General features: G+C 43.9%; 1 protein-coding gene and 1 pseudogene across 2 annotated transcripts in view; one reads left to right on the forward strand and one right to left on the reverse strand.

Moving 5' to 3' along the window:
- Positions 1-2,287, reverse strand: part of Slc26a4 (solute carrier family 26 member 4) — a 40,762-nt gene extending 38,475 nt beyond the window's left edge. Inside the window, exons 1-2 of one of the 2 annotated variants that reach the window (XM_021663191.2) lie at positions 2,150-2,287; positions 1,474-1,791 (exon numbers count right to left, since the gene is read on the reverse strand). In XM_021663191.2, the coding sequence (XP_021518866.1) occupies positions 1,474-1,637 (164 nt within the window). In that variant the 5' untranslated portion in view covers positions 1,638-1,791; positions 2,150-2,287. The remainder of the gene's footprint in view (positions 1-1,473; positions 1,792-2,149) is intronic. The other variant, XM_021663192.2, reaches the window with a different exon arrangement.
- Positions 2,288-4,740: 2,453 nt separating this feature from the next.
- LOC110565506 (gem-associated protein 8-like) lies at positions 4,741-5,834 on the forward strand (annotated as a pseudogene).
- The last annotated feature ends 19,511 nt before the right edge of the window (positions 5,835-25,345 follow it).

The following is a 25,345-nucleotide window of genomic DNA, read 5'->3' on the forward strand; positions in this document are numbered from 1 at the left end:
TATCCCTACACAAGAACTCATTTTCTGATCCAGCCAGAAAATGATCAGTGTGGAGTCTCTGTGTGAGATTAGTTTTTAGGCTCCTAACACTGGCATGGCCTTCTTTGAAGAAAAACAAACACAGGACTATTTTGGCAATACAAGCTTAGAGCCACTTTTAAACAAAACTTTCAATGTGATGAATTTATACGTTGTACCTTGTTACTTAGCAATTTTGAAAGTAACAAACTATAGATAAAAAGAAAAGTAGATAGAACTACTTTTTCAAGTTTTTAAAAAATTTATATTTATGAAATAATTGCAAAGTTTAGTAGGTAACCCAAGTTTTATATTAAGGGATTATTTTGTGCGGATGAGACATAGTTATATATTTTTAAGTCCTTGGAGATACACACTAAATGTATATATAAATATATATCGTGTTCCTTTTCATCTGCCATGTGGTTTTGTGGAATCAATCCATTGCAGATAAAATATATATATATAAGAAAAATGTACTTAGTACATGAGGGGTCCCCTCCCCCATTTCCTAAATCTTACAGCGAGACGCTGGCTGACAACACACTTATATGGTTTTAGTATTGTAAATAATCTAGAGAGGGTTAAAACGATGCAGATAGTTAAAGATGTATGGGTTTCGTGCAAACATTAATCCATTCTACATAAGGGATTTGTGAATTTGGAGGTTTTGCTGTCTGGGGGTTGGGGGCTCCTAAAACCAATCTCCTATAGATACCAAGGGGTAACAGTAATAAACCAAATATCCAACATATGGGATTTATAAAAATCACGCTGGAGAGCCCAGCACATTTGGCATAAAATTCTCAAAGAAAGTAGCACCCCCCCACCCCCCCCAAACATAATACATTGCATGCACGTATGGAAATCTCAAAGAACTGCCGAGCGGTGGTGGTGCACAGCGTTAGTCCCAGCACTCGGGAGGCAGAAGTCATTTTGTATAAGAAGGGAGTCTAGCGATTAGCATATAGTGTTTGTAGTGTCTGGTCCTGGGTCTGGGGGGGGGGGAGTTGGGGACCTGGTGGTTAGGTGTAGGGATCCCACTGCTTCTTGAAGAAGCACTTGGAACGCTTGGCTGCTCACTTTAATCCCAGGTCTCTGAAAGTGATCTTGACCTTGGTGTGGCCAGGCTTGTAGCAAGGAGCACTTTTCCGACCCGGTTTACCCTAGCTTGGAAGGAAGCAGGGAGCCTCTGACCCCAGGGTTTCATTAAAAAAAAAAAAAAAAAAAGAGGGGGGGAGAAAAAGTGAGAGCGGAGCGGTGTGGGGACCACTGAGGAGTTTCTGCAGACCAAGTTGCAGCGACTCCAGCCCCAGACGGCTGGAGCCATCCGTGTCCCGCATCCAGCGCGGGGAGAAGCGCGAGCGCGGCCGGCGCAGCGCACGTGGCCGCGGGGCGCCCGCCCGTCCCCGCGCCGGTCCCTCCCCCAGCCCCCCGGCGCCCGCCCCGCGGTACCTGCAGCTCCGCGCCAGGCTGTCCCGCAGCGTCCTGCGCTCCTGCAGGCGCCGCTCGCGCTGCTGCTGGAAGGCGAGCTCGCTGTACACCGGCCGCGACACCGTGTAGCCGCAGCCGAAGTCGGCGAGCTGCGGCGGCTCCGCCCGGCCGCCCGGCGCTGCCATGGCCCGCGGAGGGGACGCGGCGAGTGCCGGCGCTCGCTCGGGAGCTCGCAGCGGGGTGGCGGCCGCGGGTGCCACCGGCGGCGGCGGCTCTGCGAAGCCGCTCCGCGCCCCGCGGTCCTCGGCGCTGGCCACGAACCGCCCCCGCGCAGGCCACCTGCAGGACGGCAGCCGAGGGCCTCAGCGTCTCCCGCACCGCGCCCTCGGGGATCCCGGGGCACCCTCCCTGGGCTGTCCGGGCGCTGTCCGCGTCCTGAAATCTCCCCCGGACCGGCCTGGTGCCAGTGGGACCGGGAAGGGACGGCCCCTCCCCGCAGCTCCACGCACACTCGGGGCTGCCACAGTGGAGCCGCCCTCGGGGACAGGGGCAGCGATTTCCCGGCCCGACCCCTAGCTCCCTCTGGTCTCGCCCTTGCTGGTGTCCGTCCTGCCCTGCCCGCCCGCGCCTGACAGCCCCATCTCTAGAGAGTTTCGGCAGGGCGGGGTGCAGACGGCTGCATCTTCTGTGAACTCACCTGTTTGGGCTGCCCGACCAGAATGCCCTGGGGACAGTTTTCCTGCTGCCTTTATAGCGCTCACCGAGAGCCGGTGGAACGTTTTATTTATGGAGCAACAGAGACGCCTTGGTTTAACGGAAGGACACAGACAGCAGTCTTTCCCCATGAATCTTACCAGGAAAAAAAAAAAAAAAATCCCAGCCCTCCTGTGTTCTCTTCTTTTCCCAAACCCACAGAGCCGGGGCTCTGAATAGTTGTTTCACAGGGGCCACTGATCTTCACCCATTACATGACCACTGTTGGGAGTTACGGGACGGATCAGAGTTTGGGGGAGCAACTCCCGGCTTCGGTGTTGGAGGAGCCAGGTTGAATCCTAGTCCACCAGGCACACTGACACCACGTGGGGAGAAGGAATAGAGATTAATGTGGTTTGCATGCCAATAAAGGTTTGGAATTCTGAAAAGTCTTCTAGGAACACTCAGTGGATGGTGGAGGGATTTTCGTTCGCTCACTGATTGTAGACAAAGCCTTTTCACTTCTGTGCGTGCGTGTAATTCACAAGCTCAAGCGCGGAGGCTTGCCCCTTTCCCACGTGCCTCTTTTTTATTTTTAAAAGTTTCTTACAATGTATTTATTTATATATAATAGTTTTTTTAAATTTTTTTAATAGTTTTATTTTATATATTTTATTTTATGTACATCGGTGTTTTTCCTGAATGTGTGAGGGTGTTGTCTCCCCTGGAATTGGAGTTAGAGGCAGCTGTGAGCTGCCATGTGGGTGCTGAGAATTGAACCCAGGTTCTCTGGAAGAACAGACGGTGCTCTTGACCACTGAGCCATCTCTCCAGCCCTCACCTGCCACTTTGACTCTTTAATTTTTCCTCCTCCAGCTAGCTAATCAGGAGGGGGAAAATTAGGATAAGCAAGAAGCAAGACTTGAGCGGGGGATTCCAAGCTATACTGTTTTGTATTCTGTTGGGGTAAATCTGACTGAAACTAATGCATGGTTAAAAGAGGGGCAGAGGACTTTGAAACTTCACATCATTCGTGCCTGGTCAATATTCTGAAGAAAATGTGGAAGAGTTGGTGTCCGGGGACCCTCTGGACACCAACTTTCAATCACCCACTTGGGAAGACCATGACAATTTTACAAAATCCCGGAAACAAAATTTCAGGAGAACTCTAGGGTAAATTCCCTAGTCAAGATGTTGCAAGCATGTGTGGTTTCCTTCCCCCCCACTCCCCCCAGGAAGGAATGAGTCACCTGCTTTCAACAGATTTTCAAAGGATCACTTGACCCAAAGAGGTTGAGAGCCAGCCAGGCATGGTGGCACACACCTATTGTCTCAAGAGACTTGGGAGGCTGAGATGGGAATGTCGCTTGAATCCCCGAGTTTGGCGCCAGATTGTGCAACAAAGAGAAAGGGAGGAAGGAGATGAAAGACAGACAGACAGACAGACAGATTTTAAAACTGTTAAAGACGGAAGAGACCTTGTCCTTCTTCCAAGCCACCCTCTGCTGCCTATACACAGTCAAGTGTGATAACCCAGCTTCGTACCATTGTCAGGCCTTCCACCATTATGGGCCTTAACCCTCTAGAACTGTAAGCCGAAAATAAGCTGTTTCTTTTCAGAATTGCCTTCGGTCCTAGAAACAGAGAAGTGACTGACACACTGTCAGGACCTGGTTGCTATAATGATGCATTTGTGTGAAAAGGTATTGGTGAAATGTAGTATTTTGTGTGCTGTCTCAGAAAATTAACAACACCGCGGAAGAATTTGGGAAGTGGTGAGAGAGCTCACTCAGCGAGTAAAGGAGCTTGCCACCAAGACCTGAGTTCAAGCCTCACAACCTACAAGTTGTTCTTTGACATCAACAGCATTCTACCCTACTTGCGGAGACACAAGCGTAAGTAACTAAAAAGTGTTAAAACTTTGTTTTGTAATAAAACCTGGTTTAATCATAACTCTGTAATGTGTCCTGTATGTATCTGAACAATGATACTGCTTTTTCCCACTCTGTTAAAAGTATCTTTTCTCTAGCAAAAGTAAACATCCATAGACAAAATAGGATCTGCATTATAGCATTTGGTAACACTATAGAATTGCTTTTCTCAAAGCTGAGAGACAGACTATTTGACTTAGGCTATCTTTTAAATAGATAACTGGGCCAGTGGTTCACTGGGTAAAAGGCACTTGCTGCCAAGCCTGATGACCTGAATTTGATCCTTGGGATCTGAAAGGAAGAAAGAACTGACTCCGACAAGCTGTCATATGATCTCCATATGCCCCCACACAAAATAAGTAAGTAAATGTAAAACTAAGTGAATAAATAAAACATAAAACCAGAGAAGAGTGGGAGGTAAACACAGCTGTTCTTCATCTCGTTGTATTTAACACCTCTGATTACTCACACTGGCTTTGTAAATCAAGTCTCACCTATTTCACATAGGAATGGGGCGCTTCCTATTTACCAGAATTTATTCACATCATGGGGTTTCCCCAAAGAAGAGAATGCTTCCCTTTAAAATAGACGTCAGAGGGCAATATGGCTGCCTTGTGTGACACTTCACAGACATTGCTGATTTAAGGCCCAGGTGAGGTGGAGCATGGCCATCATCCCAGCTCTCAGGAGACAGAGGCAGGAACAGGGTCAGAATTTCAAGGCCAAGCTGGTCCACAGAGAAAGTTCCAGGCCAAACGGAACTGTACGATGAGGATCCTGGAGCCCTGTCCCAAAAACAAGCAAGCAAACAACCACCCTAAAAACCACATACAAAAAAGGCGTCGCCACTTAGGCTTTTAGAGTTTGAGACCACCCCATGTTAGATCTCTGTATCGTTCATTCAAGAGTTTATTAAGCATCCGTTGTGCTCCTCCCTCACCAACCAGGCCTATTGTTGCCCATAGCCTGAGCTCTGCAGGCTGTGTGCCTGCAAGTGCCCACTTGGACTTCCGGGGATATCAGCAATGGCATCAAATGGAGAGCTACTGCATCTTGGCGTTCGCATCCAGTGTACGCAAGATACTGCTAACATCATCATCACACAGCTGTTGGGATGCGAGGCCACCGGAACGCCTACAGAAAGTCCACAGATTCCCGTTTCACCTTCCCGAGGTCCTCCCCTCATGGAGCTCTCCCCTGGAGCTCTTCCTGTGCTTATGAGGCTGGGTGTCCTTCAACCTTCCAAACTCAGCACATGGACTGGCAGGAGTCTCCCTGGGCAGCGTGTGCTTGACAGCGGAACCCAGGCATCTGCAAGAGACAATAAAGCGCCGCATGAAGAGCAAGAGCTGGAGTCGGATTCAGGCGACGACGTGGAAAGCTGCCTGTGCTTTCCGAGGAGTTCTGTCGGTACTTGGCGGAGACCAAGAGGCGCAGAGGAGAGGGACCGTGACAGCCCAGCTGGATGAGTATGTGAATGCCATCTGTGGCCTGTACTACAACCCCCGCCGGTCAGAGGAGCCCGGCCCTCCGGCCAGTGGAGTCCCCATCTGAGAAGCCCACGGGGAGAGCAGCGCCAACCCAAGATGAAGCACTTACTGTGACAGAAAGCAGCCAAAGTACTGGCCTGTCATCCCCTCAAGTTCTGAGTCCTGGGCGCAGGGGCCCTAGGGAATGCCTCCTGAATGCCTCTCCCTCTTAATATTGGATGTGTTCTCGTCACCTCTGCTGGACATTTTTCAGAGAAAGAGGCCTGCATACCGACATGGTGGATACAATCTGTCAGCCACTTAGAATTCTGTCAGCAGGAGGCATACTGTTGCTAACACAAGAACATAAAGTGATCCACTTGACATAAAGTGATATTCGTCTGTGTATTGCACTGGCTCTTGATTTTCTCTGCGACAGTTTAGTTCATTGAAATTCTTACCTAGAGATGATGCCTAGTGCTTTTGCTGTTTTAATTTCCTTCTTTAAACCTTCCTGCATGTCACAAAAGCCTTAAGGCAAAATGTCAATGTCTTTTTTTTTCTTCTTTTTTTCTTTTTGAGACCAGTTTTCAGACAGCCCAAGCTAACCTCAAATGCTTATCCTCCTGCTCACTTCCACCTCCCACAGGCTAGCTTACAGGTGTGTACCCCACACTGGGCTCTGACCTACATATTCTCTCTGTAAAGCTCTGGATCCCTCTAAAATGGTCCAAGTGCACTGGAAGGCAAATGTCAGCTGTCACTCAGCCAGGTGTCAGCCTGCCTGCTCTATGAAAGACCTGAGAATAAATACTTCGGGCTTAGCAGGCATGTGAGCCACCTCATGCTGTCTAACCCTGTCTTCACAGCATGAAAACCTCCATAGACACTAAGTAAACAAACGGATGTGACTGTGTTCCAGTAAAACTCTATTAAAAAAAGAATTTACTTCTGTTGATCATGGACTTTTGAGGAACAGAATTTGTACCCTGGCTACATGTAACAGATAGTGGGTACAGCATTCACCCAGTGGTCAAAAATGTCTATTCTAGTTCATTGATTTAAAAAATAGATCTTGACATTTTATTAGGATTCATCTCAATTGATGATTATCAATTGAGAATTATCAATTGGTAACATTTTCTGTCTTAATGATTCATAAAAGTCATTGGTGTTTTTTTGTTTGTTTATTTGTTTGTTTTGTTTGTTCCAAGACAGCATTTCTCTGTATAGCACTGGCTGTCCGTAGACAAAGCTGGCCTCGAACTCACAGAGATTGACTTCTGCCTCCCGACTGCGGGGATTAAAGGTGTGAGCCATCACTGCCAGGCCACAAAATAATTGTTTTGTAGTTAGTGGCATCCTAGAATTAATGCCACATGATATTTTTATAAATTCATAATTGTGTCTATGCTCCTAAATGACTGTGCTGTAAAAAATTAACAAAGGTCGCTGGAGTGATGGTTCAGTTAGGAACACTCCTGAGGAGCTTGCTCAATTCCTAGTACTTACATGGCTGATAACCACCCGTAAACCCAGATCCCATGGATCCAACACCCTCTTCTGACTTGGTGCAAATGTAACCCACAGACATATGTCCACACACAAAAGAAAATAAGTGCATCTTTATAAAAGTAATTCTAGTTCTCTGACAACTTAAGAGCCATCAATTTGGCTGCATTTTTCTTGTTTAAAGAGAAACACCACAGTGTGAATTGTTTCATTTTCTGTGTGATGTTTAATCAGAAGAATTTTTAAAAATGAAAATGCTAATAATTGCAAGAGTTCTGATTATCCTCCACCCCACCCCCAAGATCGAGTATATCTTTGTGTAGCCCTGGCTGTCTTGGAATTTGTTCTGTAGACCAGGCTGCTCTCAGACTCAGAGATCTGCTTGCCTCTGCCTCCCTAGTGCCAGGAGTTAAAGGTGTGCACCACCAGGCCTTGCTGAGGCCTGTTTTTAAAGGAAACCTGAGTCTGCTTAGAGCTGTCTGTGTCTGAAGTGTGTCACGGATAGCTTACTTGTTATTTTAAAGTGGACTTCAACTGAATCATTTCTCTTATGAGACAGCATTTGGAAACCTTGGTGATTCACACTTACATGGTCTACATTGCAGACTGGCACTGGTGATCAACAGAAACCTTCAGAAACAGTGACCAGGAAGTACAACTCTAATTCTAAAACGTTGCTTCTTAATTCTTGCTAATTTTTCCAGTAGATGCTACATTCTGCCATTTTCATACAAGAAGAAAGCTTAAACTTTCAACTTTTCCGATCACCTTCTCTGAGTAACTTACGGGGTTTGTCTTCATAGCTGTACAGTTTCACACTTGTTTACAGTCTCCTGTATATTACTTTTTTCTTTTACAGCTTATCAGCTTTATTCCTTAAGAACATATGTCTCTTATAATACTAACAATAGAGGTGTGAGTAAGCTGGGGAGAAAGTGCCTTCAAAGTGTAAAGAGGATCCCCCTGGGGGCTCACTGCCTGGCCAGCCTAGCTCATTTTGTGAGTTCTGGGCCAGGGAGAGATCTTGACTCAAAAAATAATGGTGCTTGATAACACCAAAAGATGCCTTCTAGTCTATCAACGCACACGCGCATGCACACACACAGGGACAGAGACAAAGAATTTAAAAAAAAAACAAACTCTGTAAATTATGTAAAGTTTTGTTTTATAAACACAATTCTTAAGTATAATGTATTATATTATTTATGTTACATAATGTAAATATATTGTTTAATTAAATATAAAAATACTTATAAAATATAAAATTTATATAGTTTATATTTAAGCTCATCAACTTAAAACATTGCTAATGTCAATAGCAACATAATTTGCTATATTTCTCAGATCATACATTTGGATTCTCTACTATGAATCCAAATTTGATGAGTGTTTGATTTAATTTATATTTGTCTCTTTCTATCATGAAACAACGGCATAATTTTTCTAAGCAACAAACAATTTGACAGCCCTTCCAAGTTGTATTAATTGTATTTAACTTTTTTTTTAAAGACTTTATTTATTTATTTTATGTATATGAGTACTTTATCTCCTGTATGCCAGAAGAGGGCATCAGACCCCAGTATAGATGGCTGTGAGCCACCATGTGGTTGCTGGGAATTGAACTCAGAACCTCTGGAAGAACAGACAGTGCTTTTAACCACTGAGCTGTGGCAGCCTATTTGGAGTTAATGGCATCTGAGCAGTGGAATTCGGCCTCTTGGCTTTGGCTATTTTCCAAAGTCCAGTTTCTCATAAACTGACCTTGGTGGTCCTACAGCGGACTGCTCTGACCCCGAGAAACTCTGTGCAACCATAGTAACCAGACAGCAGGCTCTGTGTAACCTTGAGTGAGCTCTCCTATGTTTTGACCAAGTAAAGCTCCTACGTGAGAAACTGATTGTACCTTTTTGCCTACTTAAGTGTTAACCTGACGTCCATCAAATTGACACCTGGATCAGCATGTAGACTTGGTGTCCATCTCTGTGTCACCCTGTCTCTCTCTCTCTCAGGTGGTATTCAGGTGTCACTGCTGGCCGGTGACACTGAGCCATCTCTCCAGCCCCTTTATTTAACTTTTATAATTATCCCTGCCAATCTTATCCCATAAATCCTATAGCTTATTATGGAGGGAGACAAGGGAAAGTTGCTTAAATACTGTACTATACTTATTGAATATTTAAGTATTCTGCTCATAACTTATTGCATCCATCCACTCAGTGAGTATTTATTGAGCCCCCTACTTGTATGAGACACATTTATATGCATTGGATATACAGCAATAAGCAAGTCTGACAAAGTTGATGCCCTCAAAAGATTTATATTCTAATAGGACAGTGACTGTCAGTCATTAAAAAACAAAACAAAATAAAGTAAAAACAAAAGCAAAAACCCCTCAGAGCTGGGCATGGTGGCGCATGCCTTTAGTGCTGACTCAGGAAGAAGAGAAAGGCAGATTTCTGAGTTCAAGGCCAGCCTGGTCTACAAAGTAAGTTTCAGGACAGCCAGGGCTACACAAAGAAAGCCTGTCTTATAAACAAAACAAAATAAAACAAAAAAACCCTCAGGTAATATCCTATTACCTGAGGATATGTTTTAAAAACATATTTTTTTAAATATTGAATATTGAATAGAAGAAATAAGCAGAAGAATGTCTTATAGAATTCCTTTTGGAGGGGGGCTGGAGAGATAACTCAGCAGTTAAAAGCACTGGCTACTCTTGCAGGGGACAAGGGTTCAATTCCCAGGACCCATATGGCAGCTCACAACTGTCTGTAACTCCAGTTCCAGGGAGTTCCATTTCCAACACCCTCATGTAGGCCAAACACCAATGCACATGAAGTTAAAAATAAATGTTATTTTTAATTTATTTTTTGTTAAAGATGTGTGTGTGTGTGTGTGTGTGTGTGTGTGTGTGCGTGTGTGCGTGCGTGTGTGCACGCGCTTGCATGCTATGCCATGCATGTGGAAGTCAGGGCAACTGGTTCTCTTTTTATCCCTTTATGGAGGTTCCAGGGGTCAAACTCGGACTTGCCCAGTGAGCCCTTTTCCCACTGAGCCATCTCACCACCCCCAACTATCCACTAAGCTAACTATGAACGTGTGCTAATAAAGAGACATCTTATACAGGATCTTATACTGTTTACCTGCACTCTCTGCATATTATTCCATGAGTGAAAAAGGATGGCGCACTTACATGAGAAATTGTATATACGCTTATCTTGACAGCTGTAGATTGCTAGATGCGATAATCACCTGCTACTGAAAAGCAGCTGCAGTAAGGCCGGAGGGCTGGCTCAGTTGTTCACAGCACATGCTGCTCTTGCAGAGGACATGAGTTCAATGACCAGCACTAACACAGGTGGCTCAGAGCCAACCGAGAACTCTAACTCCATGGGGTTCTGATGTATCGGCTTCAAAACACACCTGCACTAATGTGTAGGTTTGTACCTACACCTAGACACATACACATAATTTTAAGAGAAAATAAGTCTTTTAGGGGGGTGTGAAGATATCGAGAGTTCGTTATTCTAACTTTTAAGAATGCTAAGAGGAGGTGATTGAAAAGAACTCACAAGTTATTCTGTCATGATGAATGGTCCCATGCAGGTATCACTATTTTATCATGGCAAAGTGGAACTTTTTATATTCTTACAATCACATTCTTTTAAAAACATTTAATTACATTTATTTGTTTGTGTATATGTGTGCATGTGCTGAGGGCAGAGGACAATCCTTGGGAACTGGCTCATTCCCCTATCATATAGTCCCCAGGTATCATCCTCAGATAGACGGGCTTAACAGCAAGCACCTACTTACTTTTTAAGCCATCTTACTGGCCCATGATCACAATCTTAAACCTTCCCCATTTCCTGGACTTCCCAACTTACTGGATGACATCAGGTCTGTCCAGTAATTAAGAGTCATCTGATTCCTACTTTCTTACCCAAATCAAGCATGGTATGGGGAGGTAAAGGCAGGAAAAGCAAACATTTAAAGTTACCACAGGCAAATTTAGACTCTGCCTTAGAAAGAAAGAGAGGTAAGTCCACTTTTTGCTTTTTCTTTTATGGTGCTGGGGATGAACTCAGGGCCATACAGGAGCACATGCTGTGTAAGGAAGTGCTCTATCACTGATCGGCTACCCCTCTCCTGGCCCCAGTGCCTCGTTCACTTTTGAACAGCTCTTCTGTCCTCCAGCTATTCATTTCTGTGACACTGCATGGGTTCAGGCCAGGACCACACCAAGGCTCTGCTCACTAGTTATGCTCTGAACCAGAAGTCTTAGAATACAAATGCCTTTACTGTCACTACTTGGAAGTCTGAGGCAGGAGAACAGCTGTCGTCACTGCTGTCAGGAAGTTAAGAACTTGTCTCAAAAATGGCAACAAACAAAAGAAATGTGAGGATGTTCCAGTCTGCCCTCAGTTTTTAAATCTTTTTAATGACTCTACTGGCACCCTCTCTCTCTGTGGGCTTACACAACTAAACTTGTTTTGCCTATGGAACTGGTGACCCCACCTTCTCTATCCCTACCTGCTGTCTTGCCTTGCTTTAACTATTCCATGGTAATGGCGTCCCTAACGGTGAAGCCAGGTACATGCTCCTCCTACACGTGTACCCAGCACTTGCCACACAGTAAGGTGCTTTTCTGTATCCTTAGGCTATGAAATTCATGAGGATAAAGACTTTATTCATGTTGCAGAGTTAAAAAAGGTAAAAATACAAGTACTATTTGACCTAGTTGTACCATTCCTCAAAGGACTTTATATCCCTCTTAATTTAGGTTTCTATGGCTATGATAAAGACCATGGCAAAAACAACTTGGAGCATGTGATGACTAATTTAAGACAGCTGGACACCAGTGATAGTCATCTGAGAGGAGAGAACTGCAGTTGAGAAAATGCCTCCATAAGACTAGGCCGTCGGCATTTTCTTGATTAGTGACTGATAAGGGAGGGCCCAGCTCATTGTGCATGGTGCCATCCCTGGGATGGTGGTTCTGGGTTCTATCAGAAAGCAAAATGCACAGGGCTTCATGGCAGGCCTGGGAAGAAGACAGCCAGAGGCCTCAGGCCCACTGCTACTGGGAGCAATTTTGTGGTGGAGAGATGGGATGGAAAGTGGTTTGTGAACTATGAAGACAGGCAGAGCTGGAGACAAGATGGTAGGAAGGAATAGTCTGAGGTGGGTGGCCTGTGCTGCCACCTGAGGTCATGGTGATGTCTGGGCCTGTATTGCACCAAGGGCCATGTCTGGGTCTCTGGCCCTGCCGCAGCAGGGGATCTGTGTTGATGTCAGTGGCCCCTGTTATCACCAAAGGCCATGCAGATATCTGGGATACTGCTGAGGCCACGCTCGCATCTGAAGGCCCTGCAGATCCCCTCACCAGCCACCCCAAAGTGGTGCCATTGATGATGTGGGTTTGGGAAAGCTGGCCCATCCCTCTGCCTGGGTAGTGCTGGAGAGCTGGCCCCAGCGGTGTGAGCCAGGAGTGCTGGCAGGCTTAGCAACTCAGCTACTAGGAAGGACCAGATCCAGGGCTTTGAGCTGGCCCACCCCAACATCTACCTCGCCCCCATGACCCACCCCCATGGGCCTGGTCCTGCAGGATCAAAACCACAGGATCTCCAGGACTCAGGGCAACAGCAGGATATCTGAGAGGAATTCCCATGAGGATCCAGCAGAGACAGTGTAGCAGAAGCCAGAGGCCTCAAAACAGACCAGTGACTCATTGCAATGAACATTTGTAGTTTAGTTTTTTCTTCTTATTTTTTTATTTTATTTTATTTTATTTTGGAGGAAAGGTTCTAAGGATAGAGGGTGGGTACGGAAGGATTGGAAAATGAGTGGAATTAGGGAGCATGATGTGAAATTCATAAAGAATCACTAAAAGATGATGGAAAAAAAAACCCTCCCCCAAATAAAGTAGGCTGAGCAAATCATGGGAACAAGCCAGTAAGCAGCACTCCTCAATGGCCTCTGCATCAGCTCCTGCCTCCAGGTTCCTGCCCTGTTTGAGTGTCAGCCCTGACTTCCTTCCACGATAAACAGTGATGTGGAAATGTAAGCCAAACAAACCCTTTTCCTTCCCAACTTGCTCTGCATGGTGTTTCGTCATAGCAACAGTAACCCTAACGAAGACAGAGAAGAAAGGATCTAGTTCATCTTGCATTTCCAGGGAACAGTCTATCACTAAATGAAGGTAGGGCAGGAACTCAAAGCAATTACCTGGAGGCAAAACTGAATCAGAGGCCATGGAGGAATGCTGCTTCTGGCTTGATCCCCATGGTTTGCTCAGCCTACTTTGCTATACAACTCAGGGCACTGGAGAGATGACTCACCCTTGGCGGTCATCCCTGGATATTGGTATCTCAAATAAGCTAGGGTATTCACCTCAGCTAGGCTGTCCCTTCAGCAGTAGCCACTCCTGGACTCTCTTCAGGGACTCTGACCCTGCTACACGGTGCCAAATCTCAGCGTCCATCCATAACTCCTTCAGTCCTGCTGCTTTTACTGCGATTGGGGCTGCGCCTTCACCAGTGGCCTCTCCTTACTGTTCCAGGCCTCAGCTGCTCTCCATGATCACTTCATGCCTTCAAAACCAATGTCAGAAGTGTATTACCAAGTTTGACTGTTAGGTACAGCCTCAGGAACTGTAACTTCTGTGTGCTGACCCAAAGGAAACACTTCCTAGAATATTTGGCCTTGATGATTCTGGACATTTCTTCATCAGCTAACTCTTCAGCTCCAGCTAATCATGGTCGATTGTCCCAACAAAGCAAAGGTTTGACTTTGGTGGTTCTGGTCTCTTCTTAATCACAGCTGATTCTTCAGTACTCAGCTGACCAAAATCAGAGTCTTAATTAAAAAACTTTAATGGTCCTGATAGAGTCTTTATGGGACTCTCAAACTTCCCCAGGAAACTTCACAAGGCAAGCCTCCATCTTTGGCACTATCCTTAACTTTATCTTCGAAGTTCCCACAACAGTTCATTAAACTCTGAACCCTTAGTGGCTTTTCTAGGCCAATGTTTTAACGTTCTCCCTGGAACATGATCAGCTCCGTCATAGTGATATGACATGAAGCTACCACCAGTCTCTGCACTAGTCAGGGTTTCTGTTGTTATGGTAAAGCTCCATGACCAAATACAACTTGGAAAGGAAAGGGTTTATTTGGCTTGTACTTCCACATTACAGACCATCCTGGAACGAAGTCAGGGCAGGAACCTGGAGGCAGGAACTGAAACAGAGACTGTGAAGGGAATGCTCTTCACTGACTTGTTCCCCATAACTTACTCAGCTTGATTTCTTATACAACTGAGGACCACCTGCTCAGGTACGCCCCACCCACAGTAAGCTATGCCCCGAAATTAATCAGTACTGGAGAAAATGCCCCATAGGCCAACCTGTTGTGGGCATTTTCTCAGCTGAGGATCTCTCTTCCCAATGACTCTATGTGTGTCAAGTTGACAAAAAGTAGCCAGCACACTAACCTTTTGTAAAGATAGTTGTAATGAATGTTCGCTGCACTCTGTTCAAAACACCTGGGAAATGGAACACCCATCATATGATGGAAAATGACAATGAGGTACACATATACAACGTAGCTTCTGCTTTGGTGTAAACAAAAGAAAGTAAATGAAACTGGAAAACACTACACTGGGTGAAGTAACTCAAGCCACAAAGGACAGATGCCACAGGCTATCTCTCCTATGTGGACACGAGCTTCAAATTTTTAGACCTTCTTGTTGGACTTGAAGTGTTTGTGAAGTCCGGGAGGTAGGGCCAGATACTCCGGATAGGGAGAGTCCCTGAGAGGAAGAGGGATAGTAGAACATATGTGATATAAAAACAGAGTCAGAGAATACTGGAGGTGAAAAGGTCTAGGTGGAGATGAGAGTAGGAAGATGCAGAAGAGGGGAGAGTCAGCAAAACCTAGGATGTAGGAAAAAGCCACACAAAAACCTATTGTAAGCCAATTTAAATATATTCATAAACGTTGTATTAACTCTAAGGGAAGTGTCCTGCTTAGGTGGATGCTGAAGCTCCCAGAAGCTACAGGTTATTAAACAAAAGTCCCAGTGCTAATGTGATACCTTCTTAGGAGTTCTTCAGAGCTTCCCAAAATAATATAAAGAGTTTATATCACTTATGGTTGTCTCTCAGTACCTACTCAATAGGTCAATAGACCTATTGCTGAGGACATCACACATTTTAGCTACAAAACAAGAGAAATTTAGCTGGAACTGACCTGGAAACTTCTGTCTGGCCAGCTTTCATGGTGACAGAAGGTACTGTGAAGGAAACATTGTGGTGGTTTAATAACAATGGCTCTCATAGGCTTATATATTTAAATGCTTGGTCCCCAGTTGGTAGAACTGTTTGGTCAGTATTAGGAGGTGTGGCCTTGTTAGAGGCGGTGTGTCATTGGAGGAGGGATTTGTGACTTCAAAAGTCTACACCATGTCCAGTTATCTAGCTCTCTTTGCTTCCTGCTGTGGATCAGATGTAAGCTCTCATCTACTGCTTCACTGCCATTCCTGTCTGCCTGCTGCCATGCATCCCACCATGATGGGCACAGACTCCAACCCTATGAAACTGTAAACTACCAAATTAAATGCTTACTTTTATTATTTGCCTTGATCATGGCCTCAGCAATAGTAAAGTAACGAAGATAGTCATCAGCAACCTTATCTGGTAATGAGCCCTGCAAGCTACAATACTAACCTTCCAGGCAACACGGTCCTGGCAGGGTAATAGTGGCATCACTATTTTTGGCATAACCAACCACTTTCTGACTAGATTTGGTGTTTGTTCATGCCTGGTACTGTACAACTTGCCAAAAGCCCATCACTGAGGCATTCGTAGGCGGAGCCTACTGCCATTTTTTTGTTAAAATAGACATGGAAAGTCAGGGGTGGTGGCACACAGCTTTAATCCTAGCACTGAGGAGACAGAGGCAGGTGAATCTCTGTGAGTTTTGACCTGCACATAGATATCTTGTTTAAAAAATGATGTGTCAAACTGCTGTCTACATACATTTATATCTATAGATTATTGCTGATATCAGCATTGGTTAGAAAAGTTTCTGTTTACAGTGAGTTACAGTTCATGCAGTGACTTATAACTTGTCAAAAAAAAACTGGAATAAGTGACTACTGAGTGCTCAGTCTTCAATAGAACATCAAAACCCTTCTTCCCAAGTTCAAGGAACATTCTGAAAGAAGGGCAGAAAGACTGTAGGAGCCAAAAGATGTCTGTCAAGGAGTGCTGTGAAAGGCTGTCCTTTGGATATAACATGGCTGTTGCACAATAAACTCATAGCAGCAGTGTTGATCAGCCTAACAGCTGTGTAAGGCTAGGTAGGCCCATTAACATTCTATCATAGATGGGAACTGGCCTCATAAGCAGCTCTCAAGTAGCAATAGACAGTTAACGGTCATTGTGCAGGGAAATCAAAACTTCGCAGTGTTTTAGCCACTGGTAAATTGCTCTTGTGGAAATATATATTGTTTATACAAACACACACACACACACACACGCACACACACACACACTGGGAGAGAGACACAAACGGGGGAAGGAAGGAGGGGGATAGAGACAGAGACAGAGGCAAGTAAGAGGAAGACTTGTTGGGAAGAAGAGGGTTTCAGTAAGGGAGGAAATGAAATAAGATAATGGGGAGGAACATGACAGTACGTGTGTGTGTGTGTGTGTGTGTGTGTGCGCGCATAATTGTGATGAATAAATAAAAGCATCTAAACAGAAAAAAAAAAGAATGTTTCAGAGTCAGACTGACTGAGGTCATTCCTGACTCTGTTATTCCTACATCTACAACCTTGGAGAAGTTATTCAGCTTTCTTTGGCCTTAATTTCATCATGTTTAAAAATAAGATTGTGTGAGAATTGTGTTTATCTCATGGTGCTGGTGTGAGAATGAAAAGCAACGCCTGGCATGTAGTAAGTGCTTGGTAGCTGTTAGCTTTTAAAGTTGTGTTCCAGAGCCCCGTGGGGGCTGTGCAAGTTAGGCCCTGGTGTATTTTGAGCTTCATTCCAGAAAAAGGTACGTGAGTGTATGTATATATGTTATTTGATATCGCCAGGAATAGCTAATTTTATCTGTCAAAACTTTCTTCCTAGCACGCTCTTTTGAGTCACTGATTTGGCTTTTAAGTAAGCTAAAGGTTGTTAATTGGGAGAACAGCCAGGAAAAGTTACCCACGGCTTCTGAGTCACATGTTGAACAAATCTGGTGGCATAAACTTCAAGCTGCCTTCTGTTTCTAATCACTTCTTTCTAATTTAGTTTCTCCCACCCGAAGGGATTATAATTTATTTTCATTGCAGAAATTGTAAAGATGTCACAGGATGAAAATTACTTTTAAGTGGATGGAACCTGTGTCTGCTAAGCATAGCCCTTGGCTTCCTTCTATGTTCTAACCTGGAGAGACTTTTCTTTTCTTCTACGTTCTAACCTGGGATATGTCACTGATCTTAGTTGAAACTGGCAAAGTTTCAACTAAGCAAGTCTATTTTCTCACAGATCTCTCTAAAATTCTAAAAATTAGAGAGGAAAAAAAACATGGGGCAGCATCTAGTTTTTGAAAGAAACATTTTGTTTGATTGGTTTTAAAAGATACTTGTTTTGTGTTCAATTATGTATGTGTGTGTGTGCACGCATGCACACACATGGATATGCAAATGAGTACAGGGGCCCGAGAAGGTCATAGGCACTGGGTATTCCTGAAGCTGAAGTTACAGGTGGTTGCGAATCACCTGACATGTATACTGGAAACAGAAGTCAGTGCTTCAGAGAGAGCCTTGCATGCCCTTAACCACTGAGCCATCTTGCCTCTCCCTTGGAAGGATCTTTCGGGGTTACAGTTTGATGACCTGCAGTGCCATTAAAACCAGAGGACACGTCTCTGGAGTCGTTTCTCTTCTGCCATCTTGATTCAGGGATCTAACACAAGTCATCAGCCCTATAAGGAAGTGCCTCTACCCACTGAGCAATCTCTCGGGTCCTCTCATTCTTCCTCCCTCCTCCCCTGTACTTTCCTTTCTTCTTCCTTCCTCCCTTTGTTTTCTTCTGTGTATTTCTGCATTATATTTCTATGCATGTGTGTGTGTGTGTGGATACACGTGGCTATGCTGCATGTGGAAACCAGAGCAGGGCACCCAGTGTCCTGTGCTCTTGCTGTCTTATTCCATTGTCCCTAGAGCCAAGCTAATGGCCAGCAAGCTCCAGAGATCTTCTATTTCCATCTCTCACCTCCCAGAGTTCTTAGAGTTCAGGTGCATGTGCACTCTCACCCTGTTTCTTGTTGGGGCCTTAAATTCACTTCCTCACACTAGCACAGCAAATAATCTCACCCTACTGAATCCTCTCTCGAGCCCTGGCCTCTTGCCGAACAAACTCTTTCACTAATACTGTTTTGCTCTCACCCTGTTGTAGAACTTTGTCTATCAGAAAGGATAAGGGCTTGCTGTCTTCAAACCGGGGAAGCTGTGATTACTCATGAGGCTTCCCGAAATCCTTGTATGTGTAAGATGATATGCATTAACAGTGTTAGGGGAAAACAGAAGTGTCCTTCACAGCCCTAAACTTGACCATGCTCTTGGAAGGTACCCTGCACCTATACTTCTGGAAAGAAATCATATAAACTTGCTGATCCAACAAGTTAAGCTTGGTGGAATTGTTTCATTGGTCTACCGTTGCCCTCTCTCTGAAAGAGGAATAGAAATAGAGTTCCCAGAAGTCTTGACAGAACCAAAAATGGGGAAAGTGGCTGTACGCGGCCTCTGGTATGGGTGACAAGGCATGCACCTGTCTGAGCATGGAACCTCTGCAAGGGCAGTTGCAGCACAACCATCCTTTCCTGTGTGGTATGTAGGGTGCCCTTTTTGTTATGGTAGCAGTGGTCTGATAGCCCATCTCAGGGGATATAAGACATGCCCCTTAAGCTGAGCTGTCCGTAGATGGAGTGTCTGTGTGTTGGGGGGTGGCTCAGAGAAACAATTTTCTTCTATATGGTGTGGATTGGTGTACTTCTTTGATGAATGGGGTCAGCCACATGGGGACTTCCAGGAACTGGATGGAGTACTATAAAATGTATTACAGCTCCTGAAAGTTACATTCATGGAAGATCATATGGGAGAGGATCACAAGAAGGCTATGGAGACAGTTGCACAGCCTCAGCTGTGGGTGATAAGACATGCAACTGTGGCTGAGCTGTGTGCTCAGAAAGAAGCAGCTTGCACAAGTGAGGAAATACAATGAGAAAAAGATATGTGGGAAAATGGAGGATGAGATTGAATTATTTGTTTGCTACTTGTTATGGCTGGTGGGGTATGAGGAGGAGTTGAAACCAGATCTGTGTTAAACAGCTTTTCATGTCATCAATACCTGGAAAAAAATGGGAAGGTTTGGACATTGCAACAAGTGAAGTGAAAGTGGTGACGTGAAACAAGTGACGTGAAGATGGTCATGAAGTCCAAACTCTGATACAGAGGAAGGTGAAAATCTAAAATTCAGAAAGCACACAGGAGCACTTAGTAAAGGCCCAGTCCAGGTCACTATGATAATCAGGGACTACAGTGCCTTTGAACTTCTTGAATTGGAAAGACTTATAAAAACAATAAAAGTCTCCGGCAACCTGGCTCATGAGGCTGTGGGACAAAGGGCGGATGGGCGCCATGGAAGTAGAGAGACTGTGTAATAACTAGCCATCTTTCCTGGGGATGAAGACTGCATAATCAGTGTCAACACAAGGAAAGGGGGTTCCTGTTTGATCAGCTCCCGTGAGCTGTTAGGGACTTTGGTGCTCACTGCTTGAAGTTCCCACCAATCTCAGACTGGAAGATGTCAAGAAAAGGACATGTTGTTTGCTGGGAACCTGGACTGTGAAGGGTAATGCTTCCTATCCAGTTCAGTGACCAGATGGAACAGTGTTCACAAGGTAAGGAGTTAATAAGAAAATAATCTCAGCAGGACCTGGGGACTAACTGGTATGAAGTCTTAGCTTTCCTGAGCCCTGATCTTTATAAAACCAGAAAAGCTGTGGTGAGTCTGAATTAGGCAAGCATGTAAGTTAGGTTTGCAACATGCTAACACAATCAACAAGAGATAAGAAGAAACAAACAACAAAAGCCCACAAAATAAAAATAAACAGACCAAAACAAAACAAAACAAAACAAAAAAACCCCAAAAAACTACCAAGGGTCACTCAAACACAAATGTGGCAAAATTTATGCTGAGCTGGAGTTCCTATGGGAAAAAATTACAAGCAGTCAAATTCAGTGTGAGCCTGTGGAATCCTTTAAAACAGTGGCTCTCAGCCATCCTAGTGCTGACACGCTTTAATATAGTTCCTTGTGTTGTGATGACCCCCAACCATACTTATTTTTGTTGCTACTTCATAACTATAATTTTTCTACTGTTATGAATCATAACATAAATATAGGCAACCATGTGAAAGGGTTGTTCAACCCCCAAAGGCATTGCAACCTTGAGAGTAGGTTGAGAACGGCTGCTTTAAAGCATGAACAGAAGGCATGACTGACAGACAGTACAGTGGAAAAAGACCATTTTTGTTCCACGGGTGGGCAATTATCCCTCCAGAATATGCTGTATACATTTCCCCTCAAGAAAACACACTGGTGGTGAAGACTGCCCACCAGGACTCCTTAACAGCTAGTGTGGTCAGGGTGAGACAGCACAGGGGCAGAGCTTGTCCAACCCAAGCAAGCATTTCCTTAGGAGTTACAGCAGGCCACAGCTTGCTCCCTCTCTTTTGGCCTGAGTCCAGCCCCCAGCGGTAGAATCACGCTTCACTGATCACCATGGAGATGGGAGAACCTTGTAGCATTGCCCCAGGTTGAGGTGACAGACTCTAGAGAATGACTGGGTTCACAGTGAGCTAAGTAACATAGCTCTGTGGCTGTGCCCAACATTGCTCTTTTGAGGGAACAAATGACCCAGACAGCAGGATCTCCTTCTTGTGATGCCTGCCCTGCAGCATTCCCTTAGCTGTCGAATCCCAAGACCAATCAATGAGCATTTTCTTGGAAAAAATGGTGGTAGGCCTTCAAAGATCCTGCATGCCTTCTGTAAAAAGATTTCATTACATAATGCTAACGTCTGTCTTACAGATTTAGAAAAATGTTTGAAACATGTACAAGCACACCTAAAGGAGTGAGGATGGGAAATCAGTCTCACAGAGTCCAGGAGCCAGGCACAGCTGTGAAACTCTTGGGGGAATTATGGTTTGCCAGGGCACATATGATACCTGACAAGGTGACAAAAAAAACAAAAACAAAACAAGCAAGCAAGCAAGCAAAAAACAACAGCCTGTGCTTGTAAGTATAAAAATGTTAGAAATTCAAATTCAGAAGGCACCCTGTATGGGTGGGGATGAGAAAGGGAGGACGCACATTCTCAAAATGAGGGATGCCAATGATGACTGATTTCTCTCTGAGATATTACAGTAGTCAAGGGGGCCAGAAAACACTCATGCCAGTGGGGGTTTACCTCCCCATAAGGTACTGTTAAAGGAGGAGACTGCCACAATACAAGCCATGACCACTGCTGTAACAAAACCCTACTGTAGAAGGTAAGACACACTTTGTGGGACAGGAGAAAATCAGTCTGGGACTGACCCAGACGCTTCCCTTTCTGCTTGCTATAATTTGTAGCACAATAAAGCTCTATGAAGGTGGCCAAAGAATCATTGCTAATGACTTTTCTTGGCTATGGACCTTGTGTGTTAGCCAGGTAAGATGTACCCACTTGTACAACAGTGGCACAACAGTTGTGGGCACAATCAACTATTTTCCAGCTGGGTTTAAGGCCTGTTCCACAGGTGTGAATGCACATCTAGTACCATAAGCCAAAGCAAAAGCTGGGGAAATCAAGGGCCCCACCAGAGAGTCTGCTGCTATTGTTTTGTTAAATGGATGCAATATGCCTGTCAAACTGCCTTCTAAACATTTGTGTTTACACTCATAGATTACTGTTCCTGTCGACATTAATGGAAGGAAATTTCTTTTTACAGTAGGGGCCGTTACTGTGGTGACTCACAATTAGTCAAATTATTGAGAATAAGTGTTTGTTTCTGTGGGTTGTAATATTGCTTGGCATAGCAGCCTGACACTCAGATCATGTGTCAATACCACCCTTGCCAAACCTCAGGGAACACTGAAGAAGGAGGCGAGGAAGGAGTGTCAGAGCTGGAGGAAGGGTGGAGTGGAACTCTCCACATGGCTGGCCATTATGGTTTTAAATTTTGAGAAACTGTGATTGCCTAGAGGAGACACAAGATTCACATTCGTCCTTGAAGGAGGGGGGCTCATAAGGCTCCTAGGCCAGGAAGATCTCCCCTCCCCAACCATATAAAACATTTCTTGGGGAAAGGATCAAAAAATTTCTTGGTGGTGTAAGTTCGTGCTCTGGTAAGTAACTCCTCAACCATGCTCTTATCAGTAACCCAGGAAACTTGCTGTTTCGCTGAGCAAGATGTGGATGGCATCACTTCTTTGGTCTGTTCTCTCCCTCAGAGGTGACTAGAAAAATAATTCCCAGGAAACGTAATTCAACATGGGCATATTTATAATGGTTTTTTACAAATAGGCATTTGTTCCTACTTTGAAATTCCAGTAAAAAGAAGTGAATCCAGAAATGCTCTTTGTCAGCAATTAAAACCTTTATCTTGTAAAAAAAATTAAAAATAAAAACAAGGCTCTTAACAAAAAGATCACACCCCTGCCCCCAGTAAATCCCAAATAATATATCATTTGTACTGAACACTTTATTTTGGCAATTGTACTGTGTTTTTATGTCTGCTACAGACTTTGAGCACTGATTTCTTTTTTGTGTAAATCTCCAATATAAATCTATTTCCTGGGCTGGAGAAAAGGTTCAGTGGTTAAAAGCACTTACCACTCTTCCAGAGAACCTGACTTTGGATTCCAGCACCCACAATAGGTGGCTCAGTGCCACCTATAACTACAACTTCATGAAATCCCACAACCTTTCCTGGCCTCTGCAGGCACAATCCTGCCCCTCCCCACAAACTTTTTTTTTTTTAAACAAAAAAATGTGAAATGTGGGTTAAAAACTATCTCTGTAAATTTTGACTCAATCTTTGTAACTTTTGAACCAATTTTCTCTCACAATAATAATGGAATAATAATGTTATATAATCTTGGTAACTAAACACAGCGGCAAACTCTCTGGACCATAATAAAGTGTTCAATACAACTAATTAACTCTTTTCTTTATTGTTATGTTTCTTCTATGGTATCTCACTGAGGAGTAGGAGGTGATACAGAGCAGGGATTCAGAGCATGGGGTCTGTTCTGACTTCCTGCTTACCCACTCCTTAAGGAATGCAGGAAACATAACTTCTCTGATTCATGTTCCTTGCCTGCAAAAATGGAGATGGCACCAGATCTTACTTCATACTGTTGCTGCAATAACTAGAGTAGGTAAAGAAGCAACCTAGCACATGGTGAGTATTCCAGAGATGTCAACTGTTACTATCTCAATGCTGTGTACAGTCGGTACCTAATGTGTGTGTGTGTATACATATGTGAAAAATAATATTAACAGAGGCTAGTACCTTTGGTCCTTGTTCTCTACCCAACTATTGTCTTTCTTCCTATTTATTCTGTCAAGTTATCTTCCAATTGGGTCTTGTGTATTGCTCACTAGAACAGATCCAACTATTCAAGCTGTAATGTAAAACACTGGAGGAAAAGTCAGAGTTGTTAAGCAGGCTATAGTCAGAAGAAAGGTGTTCAATGTGAGATTCGGATTGGTATACATCTTAATCAAATCTTAGGGTTCTAAAAGATAAAGTCTCATGTTAATGCAATGTTGATGCAACTGCATTAGGAACAATACTAAATCAGTATACAGAAGTGTAAATAAGGTTTTTGCTTTTTTCTAAAGAGCTAATATGATACATATATCATTAATTTGAATAATGTTTCAAAATAAGGTGCTTAATTCAGAAATACTGTTCTTTAAAATTACAGAAGAATGTTCAGTCTTACACCTTATAGATTCAACAATCTTAGTAAGAGTGAATGAGCATCAGAATCTTTAGCTCCTTTTCTCAGTTCCTCTTCCCAAGCACACCAATTCTCAAGTCCTTTTGCTGACTCTTAAACATCTGTATCTCTAAATAATTTACTTTGTCTTACTTGTGAGCTGAGGACATAACTTCCACACTGCAAATCTCTGCACACTCACCTGTCTTCTCCATAGAGGTTCATTTATATATGAATAGAGGTTCCAATATATATGGTAATTTTGGCTGGATCAACAATATATTATCAAAATTCCTTGTTCTACTCAGAATAGAGTCATATGTAAACTACATTTTACTTCCTAGATATTTTGTGTCTCTGTACTCCCTGTGTCTGTTGCTTCACCTTGCTTCTTCCTGGTTGCACTTGTCTTTTTTCCTACACATTCTTACCAGGTATTTGATCAACATCTTCTGGAAGAGTTGCCTGTCCTGCTTCTAACTAATGACCTCACTTTACAAAAGTCCTGTAAGAGCCTTTGCCTGTGTGGATTTCCTTTTTCTTAGTTTCAGTGTTTCTCTTTCTTGGCTTATTCATCTTTTAGATGGAGACATCTCCCATCCACTAGTTTACACACACACACACACACACACACACACACACACACACACACACACACATTTTAAATCAGCATATAATACCATTCTGATATTTTTGAACAAAAATTTTGGTTGCTTCTCCTTCCTCCATCTCTCCAATGCTGTTACTCCTGTTTGCCCCCTTGTAGCCAACCATTTTTTTTTTCATGTCCCATATGCCCTCTTCCTATCCCTCATCCTTCCTTATCATCTGATTTTAACCCTTCTTGGTGAAGAGAGGGTAAAGATTTTTAGACTTTACCTATACTATGTTTATAATATAGATATGCTTAAGTTTTGCGACTTTCCTGGACACTGTAGATCCTTCTCACTGAATCCAGTTCAGTAGTGTGGATCTTTCCACTGCTTGGAATGCATATTCTCTAAAAGTCAGCGGTTGAACTGGTGGTATTACTAACTGCACTCTGTAAGTAGAAATTAGGTAATGGGAGCTCTTCCCCTCATGAAGGGATTAGATGCTGTCATAAAAGTATTTAGAGGAGGAAGTTCATCTCTTCTTGCCTTTCTGATTTTCTGCCATGTGAAGACACAGACTATTTCTCTCCGAGGGATCCAGAATCAAGGAATCACCTTAGAAGCAAAAGGCAGCCCTCAGCAGAC

Source organism: Meriones unguiculatus, chromosome 1, assembly GCF_030254825.1.
Source record: "Meriones unguiculatus strain TT.TT164.6M chromosome 1, Bangor_MerUng_6.1, whole genome shotgun sequence".
Taxonomy (NCBI): domain Eukaryota; kingdom Metazoa; phylum Chordata; class Mammalia; order Rodentia; family Muridae; genus Meriones; species Meriones unguiculatus.